At 36.6% G+C, this 20,744-nt stretch overlaps 1 protein-coding gene across 1 annotated transcript in view; it reads right to left on the reverse strand.

Moving 5' to 3' along the window:
* The window catches only part of DSCAM (DS cell adhesion molecule), a gene marked incomplete at its 5' end in the record, with an annotated part of 259,601 nt that overhangs the window by 17,994 nt on the left and 220,863 nt on the right, over positions 1-20,744 (reverse strand). Inside the window, 3 exons of the mRNA XM_029285138.1 lie at positions 13,155-13,457; positions 15,226-15,423; positions 20,031-20,203. Coding sequence (XP_029140971.1) covers positions 13,155-13,457; positions 15,226-15,423; positions 20,031-20,203 — 674 coding nt within the window. The remainder of the gene's footprint in view (positions 1-13,154; positions 13,458-15,225; positions 15,424-20,030; positions 20,204-20,744) is intronic.

Here is a 20,744-nt window from a genome sequence, read left to right on the forward strand (position 1 = left end):
TCCCCCTGCCAATACTGACTGCGTACGGTCGGTGAGGAAGGAGGAGAACCACTGCATAACAGTGCCTCCCACTCCTAACCCACCGAGACGCCGCAGCATGATACCATGGTCCACAGTATCAAAAGCCGCTGAGAGGTCCAAAAGTACAAGGACAGAGGAATAACCCCTGTCCCGGGCCCTCCAGAGATCATTTACCAACAATGGAGAAAATATAATTCAGAATAATTAGGAAACAATGGAGTACTGGATGGAGATTTTGGGTGGCAAAAGCTGCAGATAGCATGCAAATAGGGAAGGAACTAATAATGGCATCCATCTCCTTCAACAGCTCTATAGAATGTAGAAGGGAGGTATTTGTGATGAGATTCAATCCCTTTAGTGATTGGATGCGGATGCTTTTGGCAATGTTGATCAGCTTGATGGTTGTAGGAGCCCTTGGTGTGATCAAACTGTTCTTGAGAAAAGCACTGAACTTATTAAAAAAAGGTCTCTGGAACAAGCAAGCCTGGAAAATAAATGGGAAAAAGTGAGAGTGATACTATATGTGGTCTTAAAATGTGACAACTGAATAGAAGAAAATTTTTATAAGGGAACTACTCTATAGACAGATACGGGTAATTGTATTGGTGGAAGTATATATATTAATGACGATAACTGTTCTAAAATGGCATCAGACCTCTCCATCTTCCCATGCAACATTAGATGATAGGCTGAAAATAGGTAAAATTTAACACACAATTATTCAGATCTATTTATTTATGTATTTCCTATACCACCAGAACTTAGACATTCAGAGTGAACCAACATAATCCACACATTTGGTGAACAGAATACAAATTGATGTTTGTTGAGGCATAGCGAATGGTTCTGAAGGATAGGAGGGAGCACTGCTACGAAAGCAATGATCAGACAAACTGGGCTTGAGTCAATTCCCCCCCCCCAAAAAATTGAGAAAACATCTTGGACAAGCCCTCCCTAATTCACATAAAGATAAAATGAGGGATGATAGAACCACATTTAGACTTGCAAAACTCTATTATTATAATTGTTCCATCAAAAGTAGTTTTAGACGTATGTGACATTGGTTTCTTGGTCTGGTTAACAGTATAGGGCTGACAATGTGCTTCTATTGGAATTAGTTCCACAGTGTTTTCCAATTAAATTCTTCAACTTAGGCCTTCAAAGTAGTTAATATAAACATCCTAGAATAGTTCCAAAAGGAATTTTAGTGTATACCTAGAGCAGATAACCATAAGTACCCAGAATCTATGGAAAAGTAATATTCCTGAAATAATCAAAGGCACTGCACAGCAACATAGTTTCTTTGGGGAGTGAAGCATGGATTAGAATTCCTGAAAATTAAACTTTATTATGGCCCACGACTTATACAGAACAATATAATATATATGTGTGTGTGTACACACACAACAAAGGGGACACACGTGACAAAGGGGAAGAAGATAAATTCTAGTTATAACTCTTGAAATCTTGCCACCTTGCCAAAAAATAAATTTGAGTTGAATTTGAATAGTGTTGTTCAAATAAACTGCCCAGCCAATATTTAGTCAAACATAAAATATGTTCAGAAAGCTTTACACATCCTCCATACAATCTGCTACTGTACATAAAGCCATATAATAATGACTTTGCAGAAAGGACATTTGCTCTTATAAAATGGAACATCACTGTTTACTAATCTTCCCATATTTCCTGTGATTCCAAGTGACAATTCTATGCTTATAGAAAGGGGGAAGGAAAGAGTTTAAGGATTTCTTGAACAGCAGCTACTGATTTTACTAAGGGAAATTCACTACAAGACACAACCTAAATTTATTGAGTTCATCAGCAAATCAATACATTTAAAGAGATGAGTATGCAGGTATTAAATCAAATAAGCTAAAGGTATCTCAAGAGTAAAATTTTATTCTTTACACACAAAAATGCAAAAGTATTTCTGTAAGGCTAGAAGCAGTTTCTGTTTAATTTTATTTTTAAATGCAGTGAGTACTGATATTATTTCATGTTTACATTGTTTTGTTGTAGCTTTAATGTTAGATAATAATTTCATGGTTTTGTGATTCTAAATATCCAAGGGATTTCATTTATGGTAACTGATTTGTTGCTTCTGTAAAACAAAGCACTGTATAACAAACATTTCCTCAGGCAAAGAACTGTAGTGGAAAACTTATACAGTACAATGCATAAGTCATATTTAACTGCTATTTGCCACAAAGCATCAAGAACTGAAAAATAATGGGACTGAAATACAAGTCCTTGGGAGAGAAAGAAAGATTATGCTCTCTGAATGACCTCTAAGAAGAAAATGAATTGGACAATATTGCAGGATTTATTATTGTACAGGCAATTAGGATTGATTTTAAGATTATTTATTTATTCAATTCCTATAGCCATCCAGCTCAACCAAATGACTCTGGGCAGCTTACAATTATAAAAAGATGTTGGCATATCAGAAACACAGTGTAGAAGAGACTAGTTTTATCATCACCAATTCAACTTTCCACCTGCCTACCCATAACTAGATCTTCTGAATGGACCACTGCTCAAAGTGACTAAGGTGATGTGTGGTGCTGATTATGGGACAGATCATAGGCTCATTGTCTTAAAAATGAAGCTCTGTATCACACCCAAGAGATGACCACAAAGGAAGCAAGGCCATGAACAGAATTAATGTGGTCAAGCTGAAGAATGTTAGCACAGCTTCAGCACTGGTTGAAGACTTAGAAATTAACTTGCTGACCTACATCTTGCTTGTAGTGCTGAGGATAACTGGGAATGTGCGTTGAAGATGCTGGAGCCCTCTACTCACAAACAACATGACTGGTTTCAATGAGAATGATGAGGAGATACAGGCTTTACTTATTGAAAAACATTACCTTCATCGTGTCCATCAGAACAATGTATCAGCTGCCAAGAAAAATGCCTTTATTAATACACATAGAGTATTCCTGAATAAACTGCACGAAATGCAAGATGTCTAGCTGAGTGCCAAGGCAGATGAAATACAGGAATACGCTGATAGAAATGACTTGAAATGGTTCTATGAAGCTCTTATTAATCTATCCCTTGAGAATTCCTCATTCCTATTGATGGTACAACTCTGATTTCAGAGAAGACTCAGATCTTGCAGAGATGAGCTGAACACTCTATAGCTGTCTTCAACTGTCTGTCATCTATTCACAAGGTGATAGAAAGTATTCCCTAGGTCAACATCAACAGTGCCATGGATGAGCCACCAGCAGTAGTTGAAGGCATGGAAGCTGTCAGCTAGCTATCCAATGGCAAAGCCCCAGGAACAGACATCATACCTGCAGAAATGTACAAGGTCAGTGATCCTGTAAACTCACCAAGTTATTCCAGTCTTTCTGAAAGCAAGGATTCGTTTTTTGGGAACTTAAAGAGGCATCCATCATACGCTATATAAGAGGAAGGCAATTGACAAGTATATAACAGCTACCAAAGAGTCTTGCAAGAGTTCTACTAAATCATCTGTCACTCATCTGGAGCTGGGCTTTCTGACAGAATTACAGTGTGGCTTCCACAGAGGTCATGGGACTTTTGGCTTGGTTTTTGTCATGCTCCAGCTTCAGGAGAGTTGTCAGGAGCAGAACTGCAAACTCTGTACAACTTTTGTTGCAATCACAGAAGCCACCAATACTGTTAGCCCTCAATGCCTGTGAAGGATCATGTCAAAGTTTAACTGCCCTATCAAATTCATTCAGATGGTACATCACTTCCGTGATGGTACAATGACAGAGTGCTAGATAGGGGAGAATCCTCTAAGACATTTCCTTTTTATTTTTATAAAATTTTATTATAATTTTTAATACAGAATAAAAACCAACAAGAACCAATACTTAGAATGAAAAAAGAAGAAAAAAGAAAAGAGCAAAGACAAAGATGCAGAAATCATCCGGAATGCTGGCTCAGAGCCAGAGATGCAAGTCAGTATGGACAATTTTTTTATGGTTTGTGACAACTTTGGATTCATCATCAGTATTAAAAAGACTGGCGACACACGCCAGCTCCTCATGCATGTACCCAAAACTGAAAATCACAATCAAACAGTAGGAATTACAGCCAGTGGACCAGTTCAACAACCTTGGCAGCATCTTCTCCTGAGTAACGACCATTGATACAGAAGTTAATTGCAGAAGAGCAAAGGCATGTTCTCCTTTTCATAGAATGTACTCCACTGTGTGGGAATGTTGAGGAATTAATACAGCATCAAATTTGAAGATCTAGAGCAGGGGTGACAAACTGGCAGCCTGCGGGCCGAATGCATCACGTGCAGGGCACGCCCACCCCGGCTCCGCAAAGGCAAAAAACATCGCAATATGTCATGATACATCACGTGACGCAATCGAGTTTGACATCCATGATCTAGAGAGCCAAAATACTCACTACTCTTCTGTATACCTATGAAACCTGGAGTATGTATCGAAGGCATAAGAAGGCATATGGAGGGCAGAAGAAATGTTACAAAGTTACACTAAAGGCCTCCGTAAAGTTGCTTGTCAGAGACATGACCATCTGGAAAACACTGTTATAAAATTGCTTCATGTCAAGCTTACAAAGAAAGGGGCATAACATAACATAAATTGTGCAAGTCTAAGCCATCAGTTCAAAGTTGCACTGTCTTCACATTTGTTGGCCTAACTGGCCGACCATCATCTTTGGAACGTCACATTTTGTTTTAACATGACAAATAGTGTTGAGATCTTAATTGATGACAATGGATGGATAGCATTCAGATAGATGAGATGAGAAACGTTAATTGGGTGGGGCTATATTTTAGAAAATCTGATTGGATGACACCTAATTAACTACATATCTATTTACTATATTTGTTACTGTTGCTCCAAGGAGTTTACAGTACAGTATATACCATAAACCTATTACAGCCTCACAGCCTGTAAAATAGTCTAAGAAATGTGGAATGCTTGCCATCAGAGGTTGTGGGTGCCCCATCAATGGAGGCTTTCAAGAAGAGACTGAACAGCCACTTGTCTGAAATAGTATAGACCAGGGATAGTCAACCTTGGCTCTTTTATGACTCGTGGACTTCAACTCCCAGAATTCCTGAGCCAGCTATGCTGGCTCAGGAATTCTGGGAATTGAAGTCCACAAGTCATAAAAGAGCCAAGGTTGACTACCCCTGGTATAGATTCTCCTACTCGAGCAAAGGCTTGGACTAGATGACTTCCAAGGTCTTCTTCAACTCTGTTATTCTATATTCTATTCTTATTCTATTTGCTTTATTGATGAATGAGAAGTAGAATGCAGATCTCACCAGTCCAATTCAATGGTAATGAACTACAAACACAAACACACACACACACACATAAACACACACAGAGTACACACATACATACCCATATACACCCTAATGTACCGTTTCTCTATTTCACAGCAATCATGTGACACATTAATTACACAATACTTTGGATCAATCATTAATGGATATACAGTTGCTTGCATTTAATGTAGTGATATTAATACTAATATGCAACAAATATATTTTCTTTTGCAAAATGTGCTTAAAAAGTATCAGAAAAGAAATACTGAACACATATTATAATTCCTCAAAGTAAGACATGTACCACCAACTGTAGATCCTTTATTGGATTTTCCTAATAATCCTAGATTGTGGAGATTTCATAAGGTAAACAGACTGAACTTTTATTGCCAGATTCTTTAGTAGGTAGATCCTATAAGAATAATTAAAATACTTAGAAATATCAAATGCCACACAAATGGAGGCAATACCACTTCCCTCCAGTATTTCAGAAAGACTAGGACTCATAGCAGAGACAGTAACGCAACATTTAAAATCTGTAGCGCTCCCATGCATACAACCCAAAGTATAGATCCAGTAGATAGATGACATCCTTGTCAGAATGAAAAAAGATCAACTAGAGAAAATACACAGAACCATCAACAGTGAATAATATTCAAAGGAATAAAATTCACAAAGGAAGAAGAAAACAATAACATGCTACATTTCTTGGATATCCTCATTAGCAGAGGCAGTGATGATGGCAAATTAGAAACACAAGTCTATCATAAAATTACCCACACCAACCAAATGCTTGACCACCAAAGTAACAACATAACCCCCCCACAAGAGAAATTGTGTAAGAACACTATTTAGAGCACAATCACACTGCAGCAACCCTGAACATCAAAAAAGGAAACAGATCATCCATACAATGTCTTCCAACAAACTGAATACCCATGCAACTTTATCAAAAAGTGCCTGACCACTCAACGCTCTACAGCACAATCAATGCAAGCTGTGAAAAGGGTAACATTGTCAGAAATTAAAAACATCTCAGAAACCACCAATAGACTATTACATCTACATGGCATCACCAAAGCAACAAAAGCCCGCCAAGGCACCCCGAGTAAATCAAAATAATCATCTACAACATACAGTATAAGGACTGTAAGGACAAACAGGCAGAAGACTAGCAGAGTGCATCCATGAACATCAGCTAGCAGTTAGAAGATACAATGAAAACTCGGTAATGTTACAACACATAGACAGCCTTAACCATAGTTTCAACTTGGAAACTGTGAGCATCCTGACCAAGCCAACTCCAAAATGCTAGCGAATTCCTGGAAGCCTGGTATTCAGATAAACTGGCTATCAACAGGCACATATGGATATACCAGTTAAGAGAGACAATCAAAAAGCCAAAAAGGAAGCAAAAAGCACCTCCTCACCAGCAATCAATACTTAGATGAACAGAGATTGACATCAAGATTAACACTAGATCAGCAATCAATAAGTAAACAATACCCCAATGAAAGAACTACCGACACAAACAAGATAATAGTAAACAACATCTTAAACAAGGAACCACCAAGACCACTTCCACCAACACTGACAAAGCAAGCAACTTGTATGTAAACAGAGATCAAACTCCACTCCCTTCTAACACTGATATTATTTAATTGGCTAATAAAACATCTACAAGAAAACAGACAAGCTCAGAGAGCACCAAGCATTATTTTATAAATGCAAACATAAGTCATTATTTTATGAATGCAAACTAAAAATTCTGTTAATGTTAATTCTGATTATTATTTAACTTATATAAAGTACTGTCATGAGTGTACCATAAAATCATGAAAATGCTCTATTGCTAGGAAAACAGAGACATTAGTTTCTGAATGTGTATAATTTGCCTTACTTGTTCTAATTTCGAGTGCCTGGTTTGGGAGTTCTATTTGAGCTCTATTTTTGTTTGGTGGAGGCAATACAGCATGGCAAGAACTAAAAACAAATGACATTTGTATTGCTTTAGGAGTCTTTGAGGCTAATTAAATTGAGAAAGGTGGGTCCACTGATTAGTTTCAAAGGAAAAAACCTCTTAAGAATTCATGTACTTCACATTTTATTAAGAAGTTCTATTTTGCGAGTAAACAATTAGAAGACTAAACCTTGAAACTCACATATTTAGTCTTGAAGCCTGAGATGATTCAGTCATGAAGTACCACTTCTGTTCAAAGCACAACATTCATATCTGCAGTGGAATATCTGAAATATTTTTCTTGGCCCTAATTTGTTTTAGCTTTCCTGTTATGTTAAAGAAATGTCAAGGCAATGAAATTGCTCAGAGTTCCCAGTCAATAAATCTCTATAAGCTTCTGAAGTCTTTATCTGCTTTAATATAATTGCCCTGTACTTCTGTTTTAGCCAACTTTAGCTATCTTCTACAGTTGTTTACTTTTGTTTAATTCTGAAATTCGCCTGGATTCATCTGATCTTCACTATTATTTTAAAATCAGTCTCTCTTTTCAAGCTGGCACTGTGCCTGGAATCAATTTATTCCCAGAGAAAACATTTTAAGCATGGGATAAGAAGGTGCTGAATGAAGAACTTTGAGATTCTCAACAATCTAAAATAATTTAAGCTGGCCAGATCCAGATCAACATTTAGAGAAAAGTCTAGCTGTGGTTCTTCTCTGATAGAATGGAGTTCACTACATCTCAATACTTATTTGAAACCATTAATCATGGAGTCACCAGATAGGTTTTGTACAGCCATGCCTTAATTTGCAGGAGTTATTTTTAATTGTTTTACTTCTGTCTCTGTTAGGCAGGTGAATGCAGATCTTAACTGTTATTACTGCTTTTCTTAAGACATAGTCTAATCCTGGTTACAAGAAACACTACCAAATTTTATGCCCATTCCATTCAGAATCCTTTTAAAGAACCAGGGTTCAACATCAATTCAGAAGATCAGTTATTACTGAACTAAAAATCCCAACACTCTCAGCCACATGACCAATTCATCTGGTCATAGAGAATTCATTTGATTCTGGCTATATGTGTATTAAACCAACCTTTCAAAGAAAATTGTATGTGTTCTAAATAATTTTTTCAAATTATACTACCTTCAGTACTGAAACACTATCTTAATCACTTTGTCAGAAACTGTGTGCTACTTGTTCAGAAAGCAGACATTGTACTATCACACATAGTATAGTATAGTACACAACTTTTTTTTTTACTTTTATGGATTTCCTTAGCAAGGGTGTAATGGTATAATATTTATACAACTCATAGAGAGTGTGATGGGTTGGCTTCTTTGGTTCCTTCAAATGGGGTTTATAAGCCTTCCCTCACAATACCCTTGCTGCAACTTCCCACAACATTTGAAGAAACTCCTTCTAATTGCTAATTTTGCTTTTACTCAGGTGCCATTTTTTTCCATGTATTCTACCCTGGAGGAAGAAAGTGGAAACTTCTTTTTTCCTCACTGGAATATTTGATAAGGTAAATTACAATGAGATCAGGAATTTCACAAGAAGGTTGTTTATTATGTAGTTTAAGATTAAGAAGATAACTGAGATTGAAGATAATGGGAGAAAGAAAAAAGGAAAAGGCCACAGGTTCTATAGACTTACAGTTATCTTCCAGGCACTCATAGACATAGAACAGATAGAACAAAACACAACTAAAGATACAAAGAAACAAACAATTCAGATCAATATCAATTAATTTCATCTATATAAATTAACCAAATATATCCTATAAGTCCATATTTCCTAGTTGACTAATTTCTTTTGATTTTCCAATCTTTTCTCAGATTGGGATGCATTTCTTACCTGGCAGAAACTGGACTGGGCTGTAGTCTTCTTGAAATGAAACAGAAAACAACAAAGACAAACTGGAGTTCGCTTCCTCTACTTTTCAAAGTCCACTTGAAAGAGAGATACTACTGATGGGTTTGCTTAGAATTTTGAGTTTCCAAGACACTGCTGGACTCTGCCCATTAGCTAGATGGATTGATTCACTCTTATTCTGAACTACTAGTGTTTTTCTCTTTTCAATATGGTAAGAAACAGACTGCCATCTAACACTGTGGAATATTGTTAAGGTACTATACAGAAATTCATATTTGTCATGCAATTTATAGAAATAATTGATACTTAAGAAGCATTGTGTCAGTAGTATAGTATTAGAATTATTTAGGGCTAAAACTTAAGCATTACCAAACTAGTTTCTCTTTCCCTCTTTCTGCATTGAGCAAAAAAGATTTTGCATAATATAGGTAGGCCTCGACTTACGGCCACAACTGGGATTAGAATTTTTGTTGTTAAAGTGATGTGATCGTTAGGCAAAACATCACCTGAATTCATTGGCAGTTCCAGTCACCCGATGGTAGTTGCGGTCATTAGGCCTGGACAGCACTGTTGTTAGGTGAGGACCTCATGCTTCTTTCATCAGACTCAGTAGGGGAGGGGGTAGTGAGATGACATAGTGCACTCTGTGACTAAGCAAGGCAAGAAAACTGGTGCTGGCTTCCTGGTGAAGGTAGAACCTGTGTGGGAGGCACTCTCTGAAGTGACAGCCAATCTGGAGGAAGTGGAGGGATGGGGGATTCCCTGAGAGCAGCACTCATTCTGCAGCTCGTATCAGAAGAATTCCTGGAAACCGGATCTGTAGGCTTCAGCGAGGGGTGGAAGCAAGCTCAGCACTGACAGAATTTACTTGTTGGACTTCTGCTCACTCTTGGACCAGCCTTCCTCCTGCAAAACCGCACAAATAGCCAGCAGTTTCCAGTGTGCTGAAGCCAGCAGACCAGTTCCCTGCAATGCTTCCAATGAGTGCTCTGCTCCTTTGGTTGGAAGCTAATGAGGTTTTGTGAGAGAAAGTCTGGGATGAGAATGAGCGGAGGGCCTGTGGGTAGGCTCTGCCAGCACTGGGCTTGCTTCCACCCCTCAATGAAGCCCCATAGACCAGTTCTCCAGATAATCCTGTGTGCTCTGCATGTTGGAAGAGAATCGGCAGAGGAAGATTGCAAGGATATATGGTGGAGTACAGAACACCCAAAAGGGCAGAGATGGGGGAAATTATGAGGTTGGGGGAGTTGAAGTATCCTTCAGTTGCCAATCACCCACATTTTGATCACATGACCACGGGGGCACTGGAACACCTATACCTTCAAGGACCGTTTCTAAGTCCCTTAATTTAGTGCCCCATAACTTTGAATAGTCATTGAAAGAATGGTCATAAATCAAGGATTATCTGTACGTTAATTCTAGCTTTTTAAACTGATCAGGTGTGTCATAGTGCTCCCTTGAATTATTTTATTTTTCGTAAATTGAATTTAGTTCAGGAATTCAAGTGGGTGGGTGGATGAGAGAGGAGAGTCATTGAATTTAACTGTCATTTTCAGGCAATATTTCCCAGTTGCAAAAAATTATGAGATGATGAAAAATGTTTCATACATTTTCAGGTTAGCTGGATTATTTGACAGCTTTGCCTGTCTCTATCTGTTATAGGAAAGGACAACGCAGGAAGTACAAGATAAAAAACAAAACTTCTGAGTTGTGGAAACAATTTGCTATTAATGTTGTCAAAATGGCAAGTATGCTATAAAAGCCATATGGTCTCACAGAGAACATGACAGAAGTAATAGTTCATCATAAAAAATGCACATAATAAAAATAAGCAATTTCATTTTAGAGAATTTAATAAAACCTTTAAAGTCTTATTTTTAAAAATAAACAGTTTTATGACTTACAAGCAGAAACCCATCAACCATCAAAAATTTACAGCTTGACAACAGACTGACAGCAGGCAGATGCATGGGTTATGTGGTTATAGTCTTAGTGAAGTGTATGATATTTTGATCATTATCCTCATTATTTTGAATATTGCAGATATACAAGAACATATGCAACTTTTATGTAAATTCTTATAATATCTTGTCCTCTCTTTGAGATAATGCATTCTTGGCCAGCCTTCAATGAGTTGGTTGGATTTAAAATTTGAATTATTAATCCAAATTAATGAAAGTGATGGATTCGTTTGCTTTTTGTATATAAAATATGCTTAGAAAATATTTCCAATTTTCTTCAATTTTTTTCTTTAAAATAACCAGTTAGTATGATTAATACCAAATATCTATATCCATAAAAGAAAGATAAGTATTTTGGAAGGTGGCCTCTTGTCCAGTGTTATCAAATATATAAAAATGGAAGCAAATCTCACAAAAAATATGAGCTTGCTGGTGAAAATTATGCTCCTATCTTCGCTGGTTCCCCTTCATGTGTAGTAATGAAAATAAGGCATGAGATATTTTTTACCTGACAGGATAGTTAGTATTGTGGATTTGGGGAATAAGGGAATTGTATAATGTAATAACATATGTTTTATTGTTTTAGAGAAACATACTGCACAGCTTTATGATTTATTATTTAAAGCATATTTTACATACATTATGTAATTCTACAAAGATTCGGTGTGAGTTACTAAAAGTATAGAACAAAGTAATCTCAATGCTGCAGGAAACTTTTTTGAATGCAGTTTTTTTTTCACATAGTGGCATTGCAACATTTTATTCATTCAATAGCATTAAAGGTTTTTGTTTGCCCGAATAGCATACTTTATAAATACTGTATCCATAAATGATAGCTATAATGAGATATATTGGTTAAGTTAGTAGAATAGGAGAGGCAATATCCAAATTCTAGTCCTCCCTTAAGCATGGTAACTGACTGCATGATTTTGGGCAAATTATCCCAGACTGAGAAGTTGAAAAACATCAGGCTACCAACCAACAGTGGCCCAACATGGTGGACTGCAATCTAGAATCAAATAGGAGATCTCCAACCTGCAGTGGATTGATTTGGGCTGCTAAGAATAATGATAACTGAAAAAACAGTCTTGCTCTATTAGGAATTAAATCACAACGTGCAGAAAAAAATAATTCTGCCAACTAGAACTTATGCTAGAAATACCTTATACCTCCAATAATTCTGACTTGTTGGATACAGACTAGCAATAGTGATTAAAAATGCATTACATTTATTTAAATCAGGGGTCTTCAAACTTGGCCCTTTTATGACTTGTGGACTTCAACTCCCAGAATTCCTCACCCAGCATGGCTGGCTGAGGAATTCAGGGAAATGAAGTCCACAAGTCATAAAAGGGCCAAGTTTGAAGACCCCTGATTTAAATCAACACCAGTGAATCTTTGCAATATCCTCCTGTGGCCACTGAAAAAGAATTGCCTCCTTATTGAGGCAGGAGGAATGCTTTAAAATAACATAACAAGGAAACCCAGAACAATTTTTTCCTCCAAAAACTTGAATACAAAAGCCCCCTTGAAATACCTTTGACAATCATGAGGAGTTCTCTTCTGATGACCAAGCAAAGCCTCAAAAATTAGGGGTATTCTTACCAATAAAGGGGGAAAGATGTACTTGAAAGAAAATTTCAGAGTTCAGGAGTGAAAGTCACATAAAAAGGGCTGGCAGGCAAAAGAGTACTCAGTTGTGGAAAATATTATTGAGTTTGGTTATGAATAAATTCTTATTCTCACGTAAACTTTTTTACCAGTTAGAATCTTAAGGGTTAGCAGTTCAGCATGGGCATGGTTGTGAAGGCAAGAACATAAAAGCCTTTAGTATTCAGCAGACTGAAAAGTTGAACATTATGCTTTGCTCTGCCATACAACTCAGTAAGAAGTTGTTGTTGTTGTTACTGACAGTTATAAAAATCAGCACTGAATTTTTGCTGCCAGATTTTTTTTTTATCTTTTTGGCCATGCTTTTGTTCGCCTCATTCCTAGAATTAAAACAGATGGAATTAAAATAGTAGCCATAGACACCTACCTGGCCGATGTGCCTTTGGAACAGCCATGTTTGCCACGCGTCCTCCGTCCTGAGGTTTGGGAGGAGATGCAGTGAATCTGCAAATCCCTGATTCGGATGGGGTGCTTGAGGTCAGGCTGTCTGTATATTCATTAGTCCCTGCCGTAAGCTGCTCTGATGAGGTGTCTGATATGAAGCATTCTGTGATGGTAAACTTTGCATGTCGCAGCTGTTCTTCCATCTTGGCATGTTCATATGCTCTGGCTAGCTCTTCATATGTGGAGGAGGCACTTTCTGTGGAGACCATGCTGCTTCTTGCTCGATCTAAACAATAAAGAAAAGGCAAGGGAAGAATCAGCAAAAGCATGACTTTCTACTGTATATTCCCAGGAGAATTTGCATATCCTTTATAGCATGCCCATACAATATAGCATGCTGTGCTATCAGGTTTTGCTGATAAGTTTCTTTATTTCTATCATGCAGAATTAGTATTACAGAATGGGAAGGAAAAAAATTATTTCAGAATGAAATTATTGCTATTAATTCCATTTTTTCTCAATTTGTTTTAATGATTTCTCTTTTATGTCAAATTAGGATATTCAAATGTATTGGATAGAAGGGATAATTGTTAACTCTCAGAAAATATGAAAATATTTGTCTATTCCTATTTGTCTTCACATAATTTCATTTAAATAATATTTTTAAGTAATTGATATTTAACATTGAGAAACTAAAATGACATGGAAGTTTACATCCTTATTTTATTTCAAAACGTCTTTATTATTTTTTGAAAGCTATGAATCTATTTCACACAACTGTTTTTAACTGAGTTTGGTCAACTCAAATAGTTTTCTTCCAGCTGTGCATCTGAACTTTGGATTCAGTCAAGTTTCAAACAAAATAAGATTGATTTGAACGATTAGGTAGATGACAAAATGTGCAATATATTAAATCTCTTCTGTTTCAGGGCTTTGAAATAGCAAGTAAGATCAAAATTGAAATATTTTATTCAAAACCAAGTGGTAAAAGTTATCAGCAGTTCTCAAAGAATCTCCAAAGCAAGCAAGCAAGCAAACAAAACATACTAATCTCTTTTACCTATATATCTGGCTTTATGCTTTTGTAAGATAGGAGCTACAAAATATTCTGCAAAATTTAACCATTAAGTTTGTCTAATTAGGTTAATAATTAAAACAATGTATTTTAATTGTTTGATTTAACCATTTGATTTTTCATGTTAATCAAGTGGTCACTAGATATAAACTGCTATTTGAGGCATGTCCTAAAGCAATTTATGGAGGGGGACTCTAAATAAGTCAGACAAAGAGTTTTCAGGAATGGGCAACATAGAAATAGCATCAGTATGTGAATACTCTCCAGTTTAGTGAATCAGCTCCTAAATTGAATTTTATACAGTAGTTAAGAGCATATTCTTGGGCTAAAGTACACCAATCAGTCGCATCTATTTCAGCAAAGCCTCTAGAGCAGCGCCCCCTCCCCGCATCTTTTAGGCACCAGGGAGTGGTTCCATGGAGGGCAATGTTTCTCTGGACTGGGTGTGTGTGGTTTCGTGCATTGCATGGATCCCACCCATGCATGGATGGGGCTTTGCTTGCTTGCACAGCCTGGTTCCTGGCAGGCCACAGACTGGTGCCAGTCTGCGGTCCAGGGGTTGGGGACCCCTGCTCTAGAGAATCTAGTAGATTCTCTTCATAGACTAGCTGCCAAATCAAGTCACTAAGTAAAGTGCTGGCAATGCAGATGCTGACCAAGGAAGGAAAATTCTTGTTGGGCCATACATTAGCCTCCCTATGATATATGAGGGGAATATTGAATATATGATAAGCTGGGGATAAATATCTCATCTGCATCTGTTGATCCTCAAGATTGTCACTCCCTTCCCCAACAGCTCGTTCTATTTGCATTTTTAAAAACTCAGACGACCTAGAAAGTGATTATAACATGTCTTGCTTTTTTAAAAAAATGACTAACGTATATGTTAAATATGCTAAATGAAAACAAGCATATAATCAGCTATATCTATAATAATGCCTTCTTGACCTGAAGATGAAATCTAAACTAAAGATGATACCTGTATCTTGCGATGGACTAACACTGTAGCTATCGCTTTCTTTATCAACAGACCCTGTGGCCCTGGGAGTTGGCAGCCTCCAATCTGTTGTTAAAGTGTGGGCTGATATTGTAGGATGGGGTCTATTGAGAGTCCATTGGCTAGCATATCTGTTCCGGGCTGTAGGCCCAGCTTTTGCATTCCTTCTGGTTGTAGGATCTGCAATTAAAACCAAGATAATTGCATATTTGATTAATTAATTTATTTAAGGAACAGAAGAGGAAAAGAAAAAAATCATTAACCATAATTATAAAAAAAATCATAAAATCATATTTTAAGACTAAGTCTTAAAATAAAACTGAGTTACAGAGAAGCTGATGTATACTGAATCAGCTAATGTCAACTACTAGCAACAATATATGTAGGTTCAACCGATGTGTGTATCTTTATCCAGTTTCCTTTTAAATATCTTAGCTACAAAGCTAGTAATGACAGTGATATAAATACAGTAATCGTTGGACATTTATTTTTAAAAAAGTAAATTAGAAACAAATTAGAAACAAATAGATCTTGCTGTTACCTCAACAAGTACGTTTATGGAGACCAAGCTATAGAAGCTCTCCCTCTCTTCCCCAATAAATAAACTAGAATCAGTTCTGCTGTATATTTCCCATTTACACACTTAAAAAAATACTATAAAGGTATATATTTGGTGAAAATAGAATATTAAAGAAGCAAGGAAATATTTTTATTCTAAAATCTCTAAGAAGGTGCTGCTACCTATAAGATGTAAGAATTGTTTATGATTCATCTCTTCATATCAAAGATTGACAGCATTTTATTTGCAAGCAATTTTTTTTAAAAAGTAAACTGCCCATATGTTGCTTGCTTCTTGAAACTACAAAAACAGCATAAAAATAAAGATATTCAGCAATAAATGCAGTGTCCCTTTTTTAAGTGAATACAATATGTAGATGAATAGCTGAGCAAAACAAAATAGCATCCTATTTTGTGGTATGCTGCAGATTTTCCATACTGAAAGCGCACTGTATTTTGTAAACCTCACAGAATCATTGCCAAAATGTGAGGAAACGCTCCAGTGATTAATAACGATATTAAATTTTTATCAAATGGAAAACCTTAGAAGGATAAATCTGCTTACTGAATGAATTACACTTGTATAAAGGGTTTTGTAGTTGGAAAATATCCCAACCATTATTAAATGTATTTGATGTTGTCAAAATTTAACGCCTTTTTCTCCAGAATAATATTAAAACTAGTATAAGAGTTGGCATATCAACTTGTATTGGCAGAGAAAGAAATAAAGACCACAAATTCCAGCTATTAGAGGGGTTTGCTTTTCTTAGAAGAGTAATGACAACTCAGACAACTCAGTTCATAAAGTTCATTAATTAAAAAAATGCATGGAAGTGTTTGCATAGTTATGGGAAGGGGTAAGGGGGAGTTTTGAAAACTACAAGAGACCAAAATTGAATATGAATGATGAATACTTAAAAATAAAGGGAAGCTTGGAGAGGCAGAAAATCTCTTAGCCCCGTAGGAGTTCTGCATGACTGAGAGCAATATATGCCACCTTTCCCTGTTAGTATTAGTTTTTTAGTATTAGCTGTGGTGGCACAATGGCTAGAATGCAGTATTGCAGGCTAACTCTGCTCATACTGACAGGAGTTCAATTCCCTTAATCCTGACCAGCTCAAGTTTGACTCAGCCTTCCATCCTACCAAGGTTGGTAAAATGAGGACCCAAATTGCTGGGGGCAACATGCTGATTCTGTAAACCACTTAGAGAGGGATGTAAAGCATTGTGAAGCAATATATTAGTCTAAGTGCTATTGCTATTAGGATTGGTCTCATAGTCAACTACATGTTTAAATTGGATTTGGCATTTTTTATCAACTTATCAAATTCTTCCCAAGAACCTAGAATAGGCAGATGTTGATTCATGGTGTTAAAGCTATTGTCGCAGGATTTAAACTGTTCCAAGTAAAGCTTTTGCAGTTGACTAATGGTGAATTTGTCAATGTCAATGGTGTTCAAATGGTGCTCCAGTTTTTTGAGGATTAAACCCAAGGCACCTATTATTAGTAGTACTGTTTTTGCTTTTTTTGTGATTCTCTCCAGTTCTTTCTCTTCTGTTCTGCTCTCTCCAGGTATTACCATGTTCACTATTTAGATTTTTTTGTCTTATCAACAATTGTTAAATCTGGGGTCTGTTTGAATTCTAAATTCCCAGAGCACTTTAGCTTCTTCATTTTCTATGACTTTATTTTATGGCCCTACTAGTTCTTACTTGCAGGCAAATGTTACTTCTTGCAAATCATTGTTGCTGCTTTGTCATGCTGTTGTTTGAAGTCAGTCTGTGTGATCTTCTTGCAGCAGCTAACTAGGTGGTCCACTGTTTTTTCAGCTTCTTTACAGAGGTGACATTTGCTGTCTTCTTAATTCTGGATTTGTATGGATTTGTCTTTAAGGCTTGGCCTTATGCAGCCAGAATTAGCCCCTCTGCTCTTTCTTCAACTTTCCTGCTCTTTGCCACTGCCAGGTCTTGTTATTATCTGTTTTCCCTGCTATTTTTTAAATCTACTGGTCATGTAATGCATTGTCTTCCCATGCCTCCTTTCTGTTCTTCATTTGGTCTTTCTTGTAGGCCAGTTTAGTTTCTCCAGTACTCAGTAGGTCTTCCTGGCATACTAGCTTTAGTACAGTTTCTTCACTGTTCTTCAGATATTAGTCCAATGGCCTGTTTTCTTCTTCAACCATCTGATGTACCATGCTCACCTATGTTCCTTGGTAAGTACAATCTGTCAATATCGCTATGTAGATGAAGGGCATGATTTATCATATTATTTTTCTTATCTTCCTATCCAGGACTTTTAGTTCTACTTGAGTTCAGTCTACCATTCCAGCTATGTATCTAATGACTGGAATTACCCAAGAGTTAATTGCCTACATGGTATTTCCTCCACCAAGTTTGGATTTCACTCTCTTGATGTATTTACTTAGGTATTTGTAGTGGTTGTCTTCATCCAGATTTTTGATGTTATTTTCATATGGATCTTGATTCTTCCAGTTTTCAATATTTTTCCTGATCTGATGGTGAGGGTGGCACATTTGTCTAGTCCAAACTCCATTGCAATATCGTGACTGTATATATGGATGGGGTTAGCAGTGATTCTATTTCTATTATGATTTTGCATCCCAGGTATTCAGTTATAACTGCAGCTGTGCTATATATTAGTTGGTTTGTTTCTTGCAGTGAGCTGGCGCTTATACTTGATATTGCAGTACTAGCATATTTTAATGCTTGGGCTAGCTGTTTCTTTGGAACAACCTTCAAGGCAGGCTACCTTATTCTGTTGTTTTGTGCTGTTCTAGATGTTCAGTTATTCTTTGTTTAAGTTCTTCTATTTCATTAGTTAGAGGGCTTTGTTCTTTCTGAGACAGAGGAGAGGGTGCCTGGTTTCGGAATGAAAACAATTTAATAGCTGTACTGGCTTCCACTACTGCCAACTCTCCCTGGTTTGCCTCCACAGCCTGAGTTATTTCTGGCAAGGCTTTGATTTCTTTGCTTTGGCTAGACCTTTGCAATTTTTCCAGTTCTGCTTCTATGTATACTTTATTTCATATTATAAATCAACGTTGATCTCCTAACCTCCGTTCTGTTATTTCTGATTCTGGATGTTGTTCTTTCCAGAACTGTGCATTCATTTAAAGATCCTTTTCTTGTTGAACTTGATCTATAATAGCAGATCACTACTTCTCTGTTTTCAGTCTCTGTATATTAGCTAAGAGTATACACCTTGTCTTCCAGTAGTTCTACAGCTGCTGGTCCTGGTTGCTAAACCAACAGTCCTGGGTCCTATAGCTCATTTTTCATCAGATTCCAGAAACTTCAGTGCCTAGCATGATCCCTGTGACCCAGCTGATGATCAAGCCAGTATATGTTTCTGTAATGTATGTCTCATGGTATTTTTTTATGGGAGAGACACTCTTTGTCTGGCCCCTCTCCTTTATCTTATAAAGAAGATAAACTGTTGTTCAAACACAATGCAGTACACAGAAATAGATGCAGTATCTTACAGAATCACAAGGTTGGGAAAAAAAATATTGCTATGATTGGAGTCAGCTTTTCTACTTCATTACATTTGAATCTCTAGCATAGCTCTCAGAACATTGAAGCCTCAGAACCACATGAAGGTAGTGTCTCTCTGAAGGATCAAGGTAGTGCCTTACTAATATATTTGTATTATTTAACCTCCAAATATGGCAGTGATTATCACTCGGTGGGTGTATCCAATGCTTATTGTATGTTTTAGTGCTTTAGGAGGCTTCAAAACGTTTCAATTAAGATTGGAAACAGATTGTACCAATAATACGATCTGGCAATAGGCTGCTGATTTTCAGCAAGACGCTCTTAGGGTGCCCCACACAACCCAAAGGTTGGCCATATTAGCACCAGAGAAATAATAGTCTTTGCATAATTTTTAAGAAAAATAATTGACATATAAAGCATGCAAAAGAAAAAGGAAACAGCATATCTCAGACTAAGTAAACATATACTCAATCTTCCTCTGAATTAAAGTATATCCCCAAACACTTTGTCTGCAAATTCTAGACAAATTTTGAAGTTTTGTGCAATACACAATCACTTCTCCCCCTCCTGCCATAGAAATGTTATTCAAATGACTTGGTTTTCTTCTAGATATTTGTGCATTTTGCTCTGGAATTCTACCATAGTACAAAGACGATAACATGGCTTTTTTTTTTTTCATTTTTTACATATTCCATTGAAAAAGTTGTCCATACTTGTTCCTGGTCTGGCATCAGAAACATCCACCAGTGGCCCAGTGGCTTGTGAGACTGACTGATAATGTACTGTATGAGTAACTGTCAATGATTTCTGTTTTGATGTCTCTCCAAAATCAGCATCAGTTAGCAAGACTGTAGATCTGTCATCTGTGGGAAAGAAAATACATGTTTATGATGTCTTCTTTTGACTAAGTTTATAAAAGAATTAAGAATTTATTTTTTATTATCTTACTGTATAAAATAACGTATGAATTTTGATTATATTTTTATTTGGCTCCTAGTAAGTTTAAAAATCAAAGAACCGTTCCTTTTTTATATCTGAACCAACCCATATATATATTTGTGATTTCTAATTCTTAGGGTAACCTAAGAAAAGATAATTATATTATCCATTATGTGATGAGTTTAATTAATGCTGTATAATCTAAGTAAGCTACAGAAAAGAAAACACACACAAAACAAAGTTGTACATGTTGTGTCTTCTTACTCAAAATAAAAACTAATTATGATCTTGATTCCATCAAAATTGTGTTTGGCTATGAGTTACTTGATCTTGTGTGAGGAGATCTCTCATGGTTTCATTTGTATAATGCATTAATAAACTAACAACTTGCCATTCTCTATTTTTAATTTCCAGACTAAAAGCTGTGGCAAACTTTATTTCTTCCCGACCACTGATGTATCCAATTGTATAAACACAATCCTATTTTT

The sequence above is a fragment of the Protobothrops mucrosquamatus genome, unplaced genomic scaffold, assembly GCF_001527695.2.
Source record: "Protobothrops mucrosquamatus isolate PMUCROS unplaced genomic scaffold, P.Mucros_1.0 scaffold1331, whole genome shotgun sequence".
Classification (NCBI taxonomy): Eukaryota; Metazoa; Chordata; class Lepidosauria; order Squamata; family Viperidae; genus Protobothrops; species Protobothrops mucrosquamatus.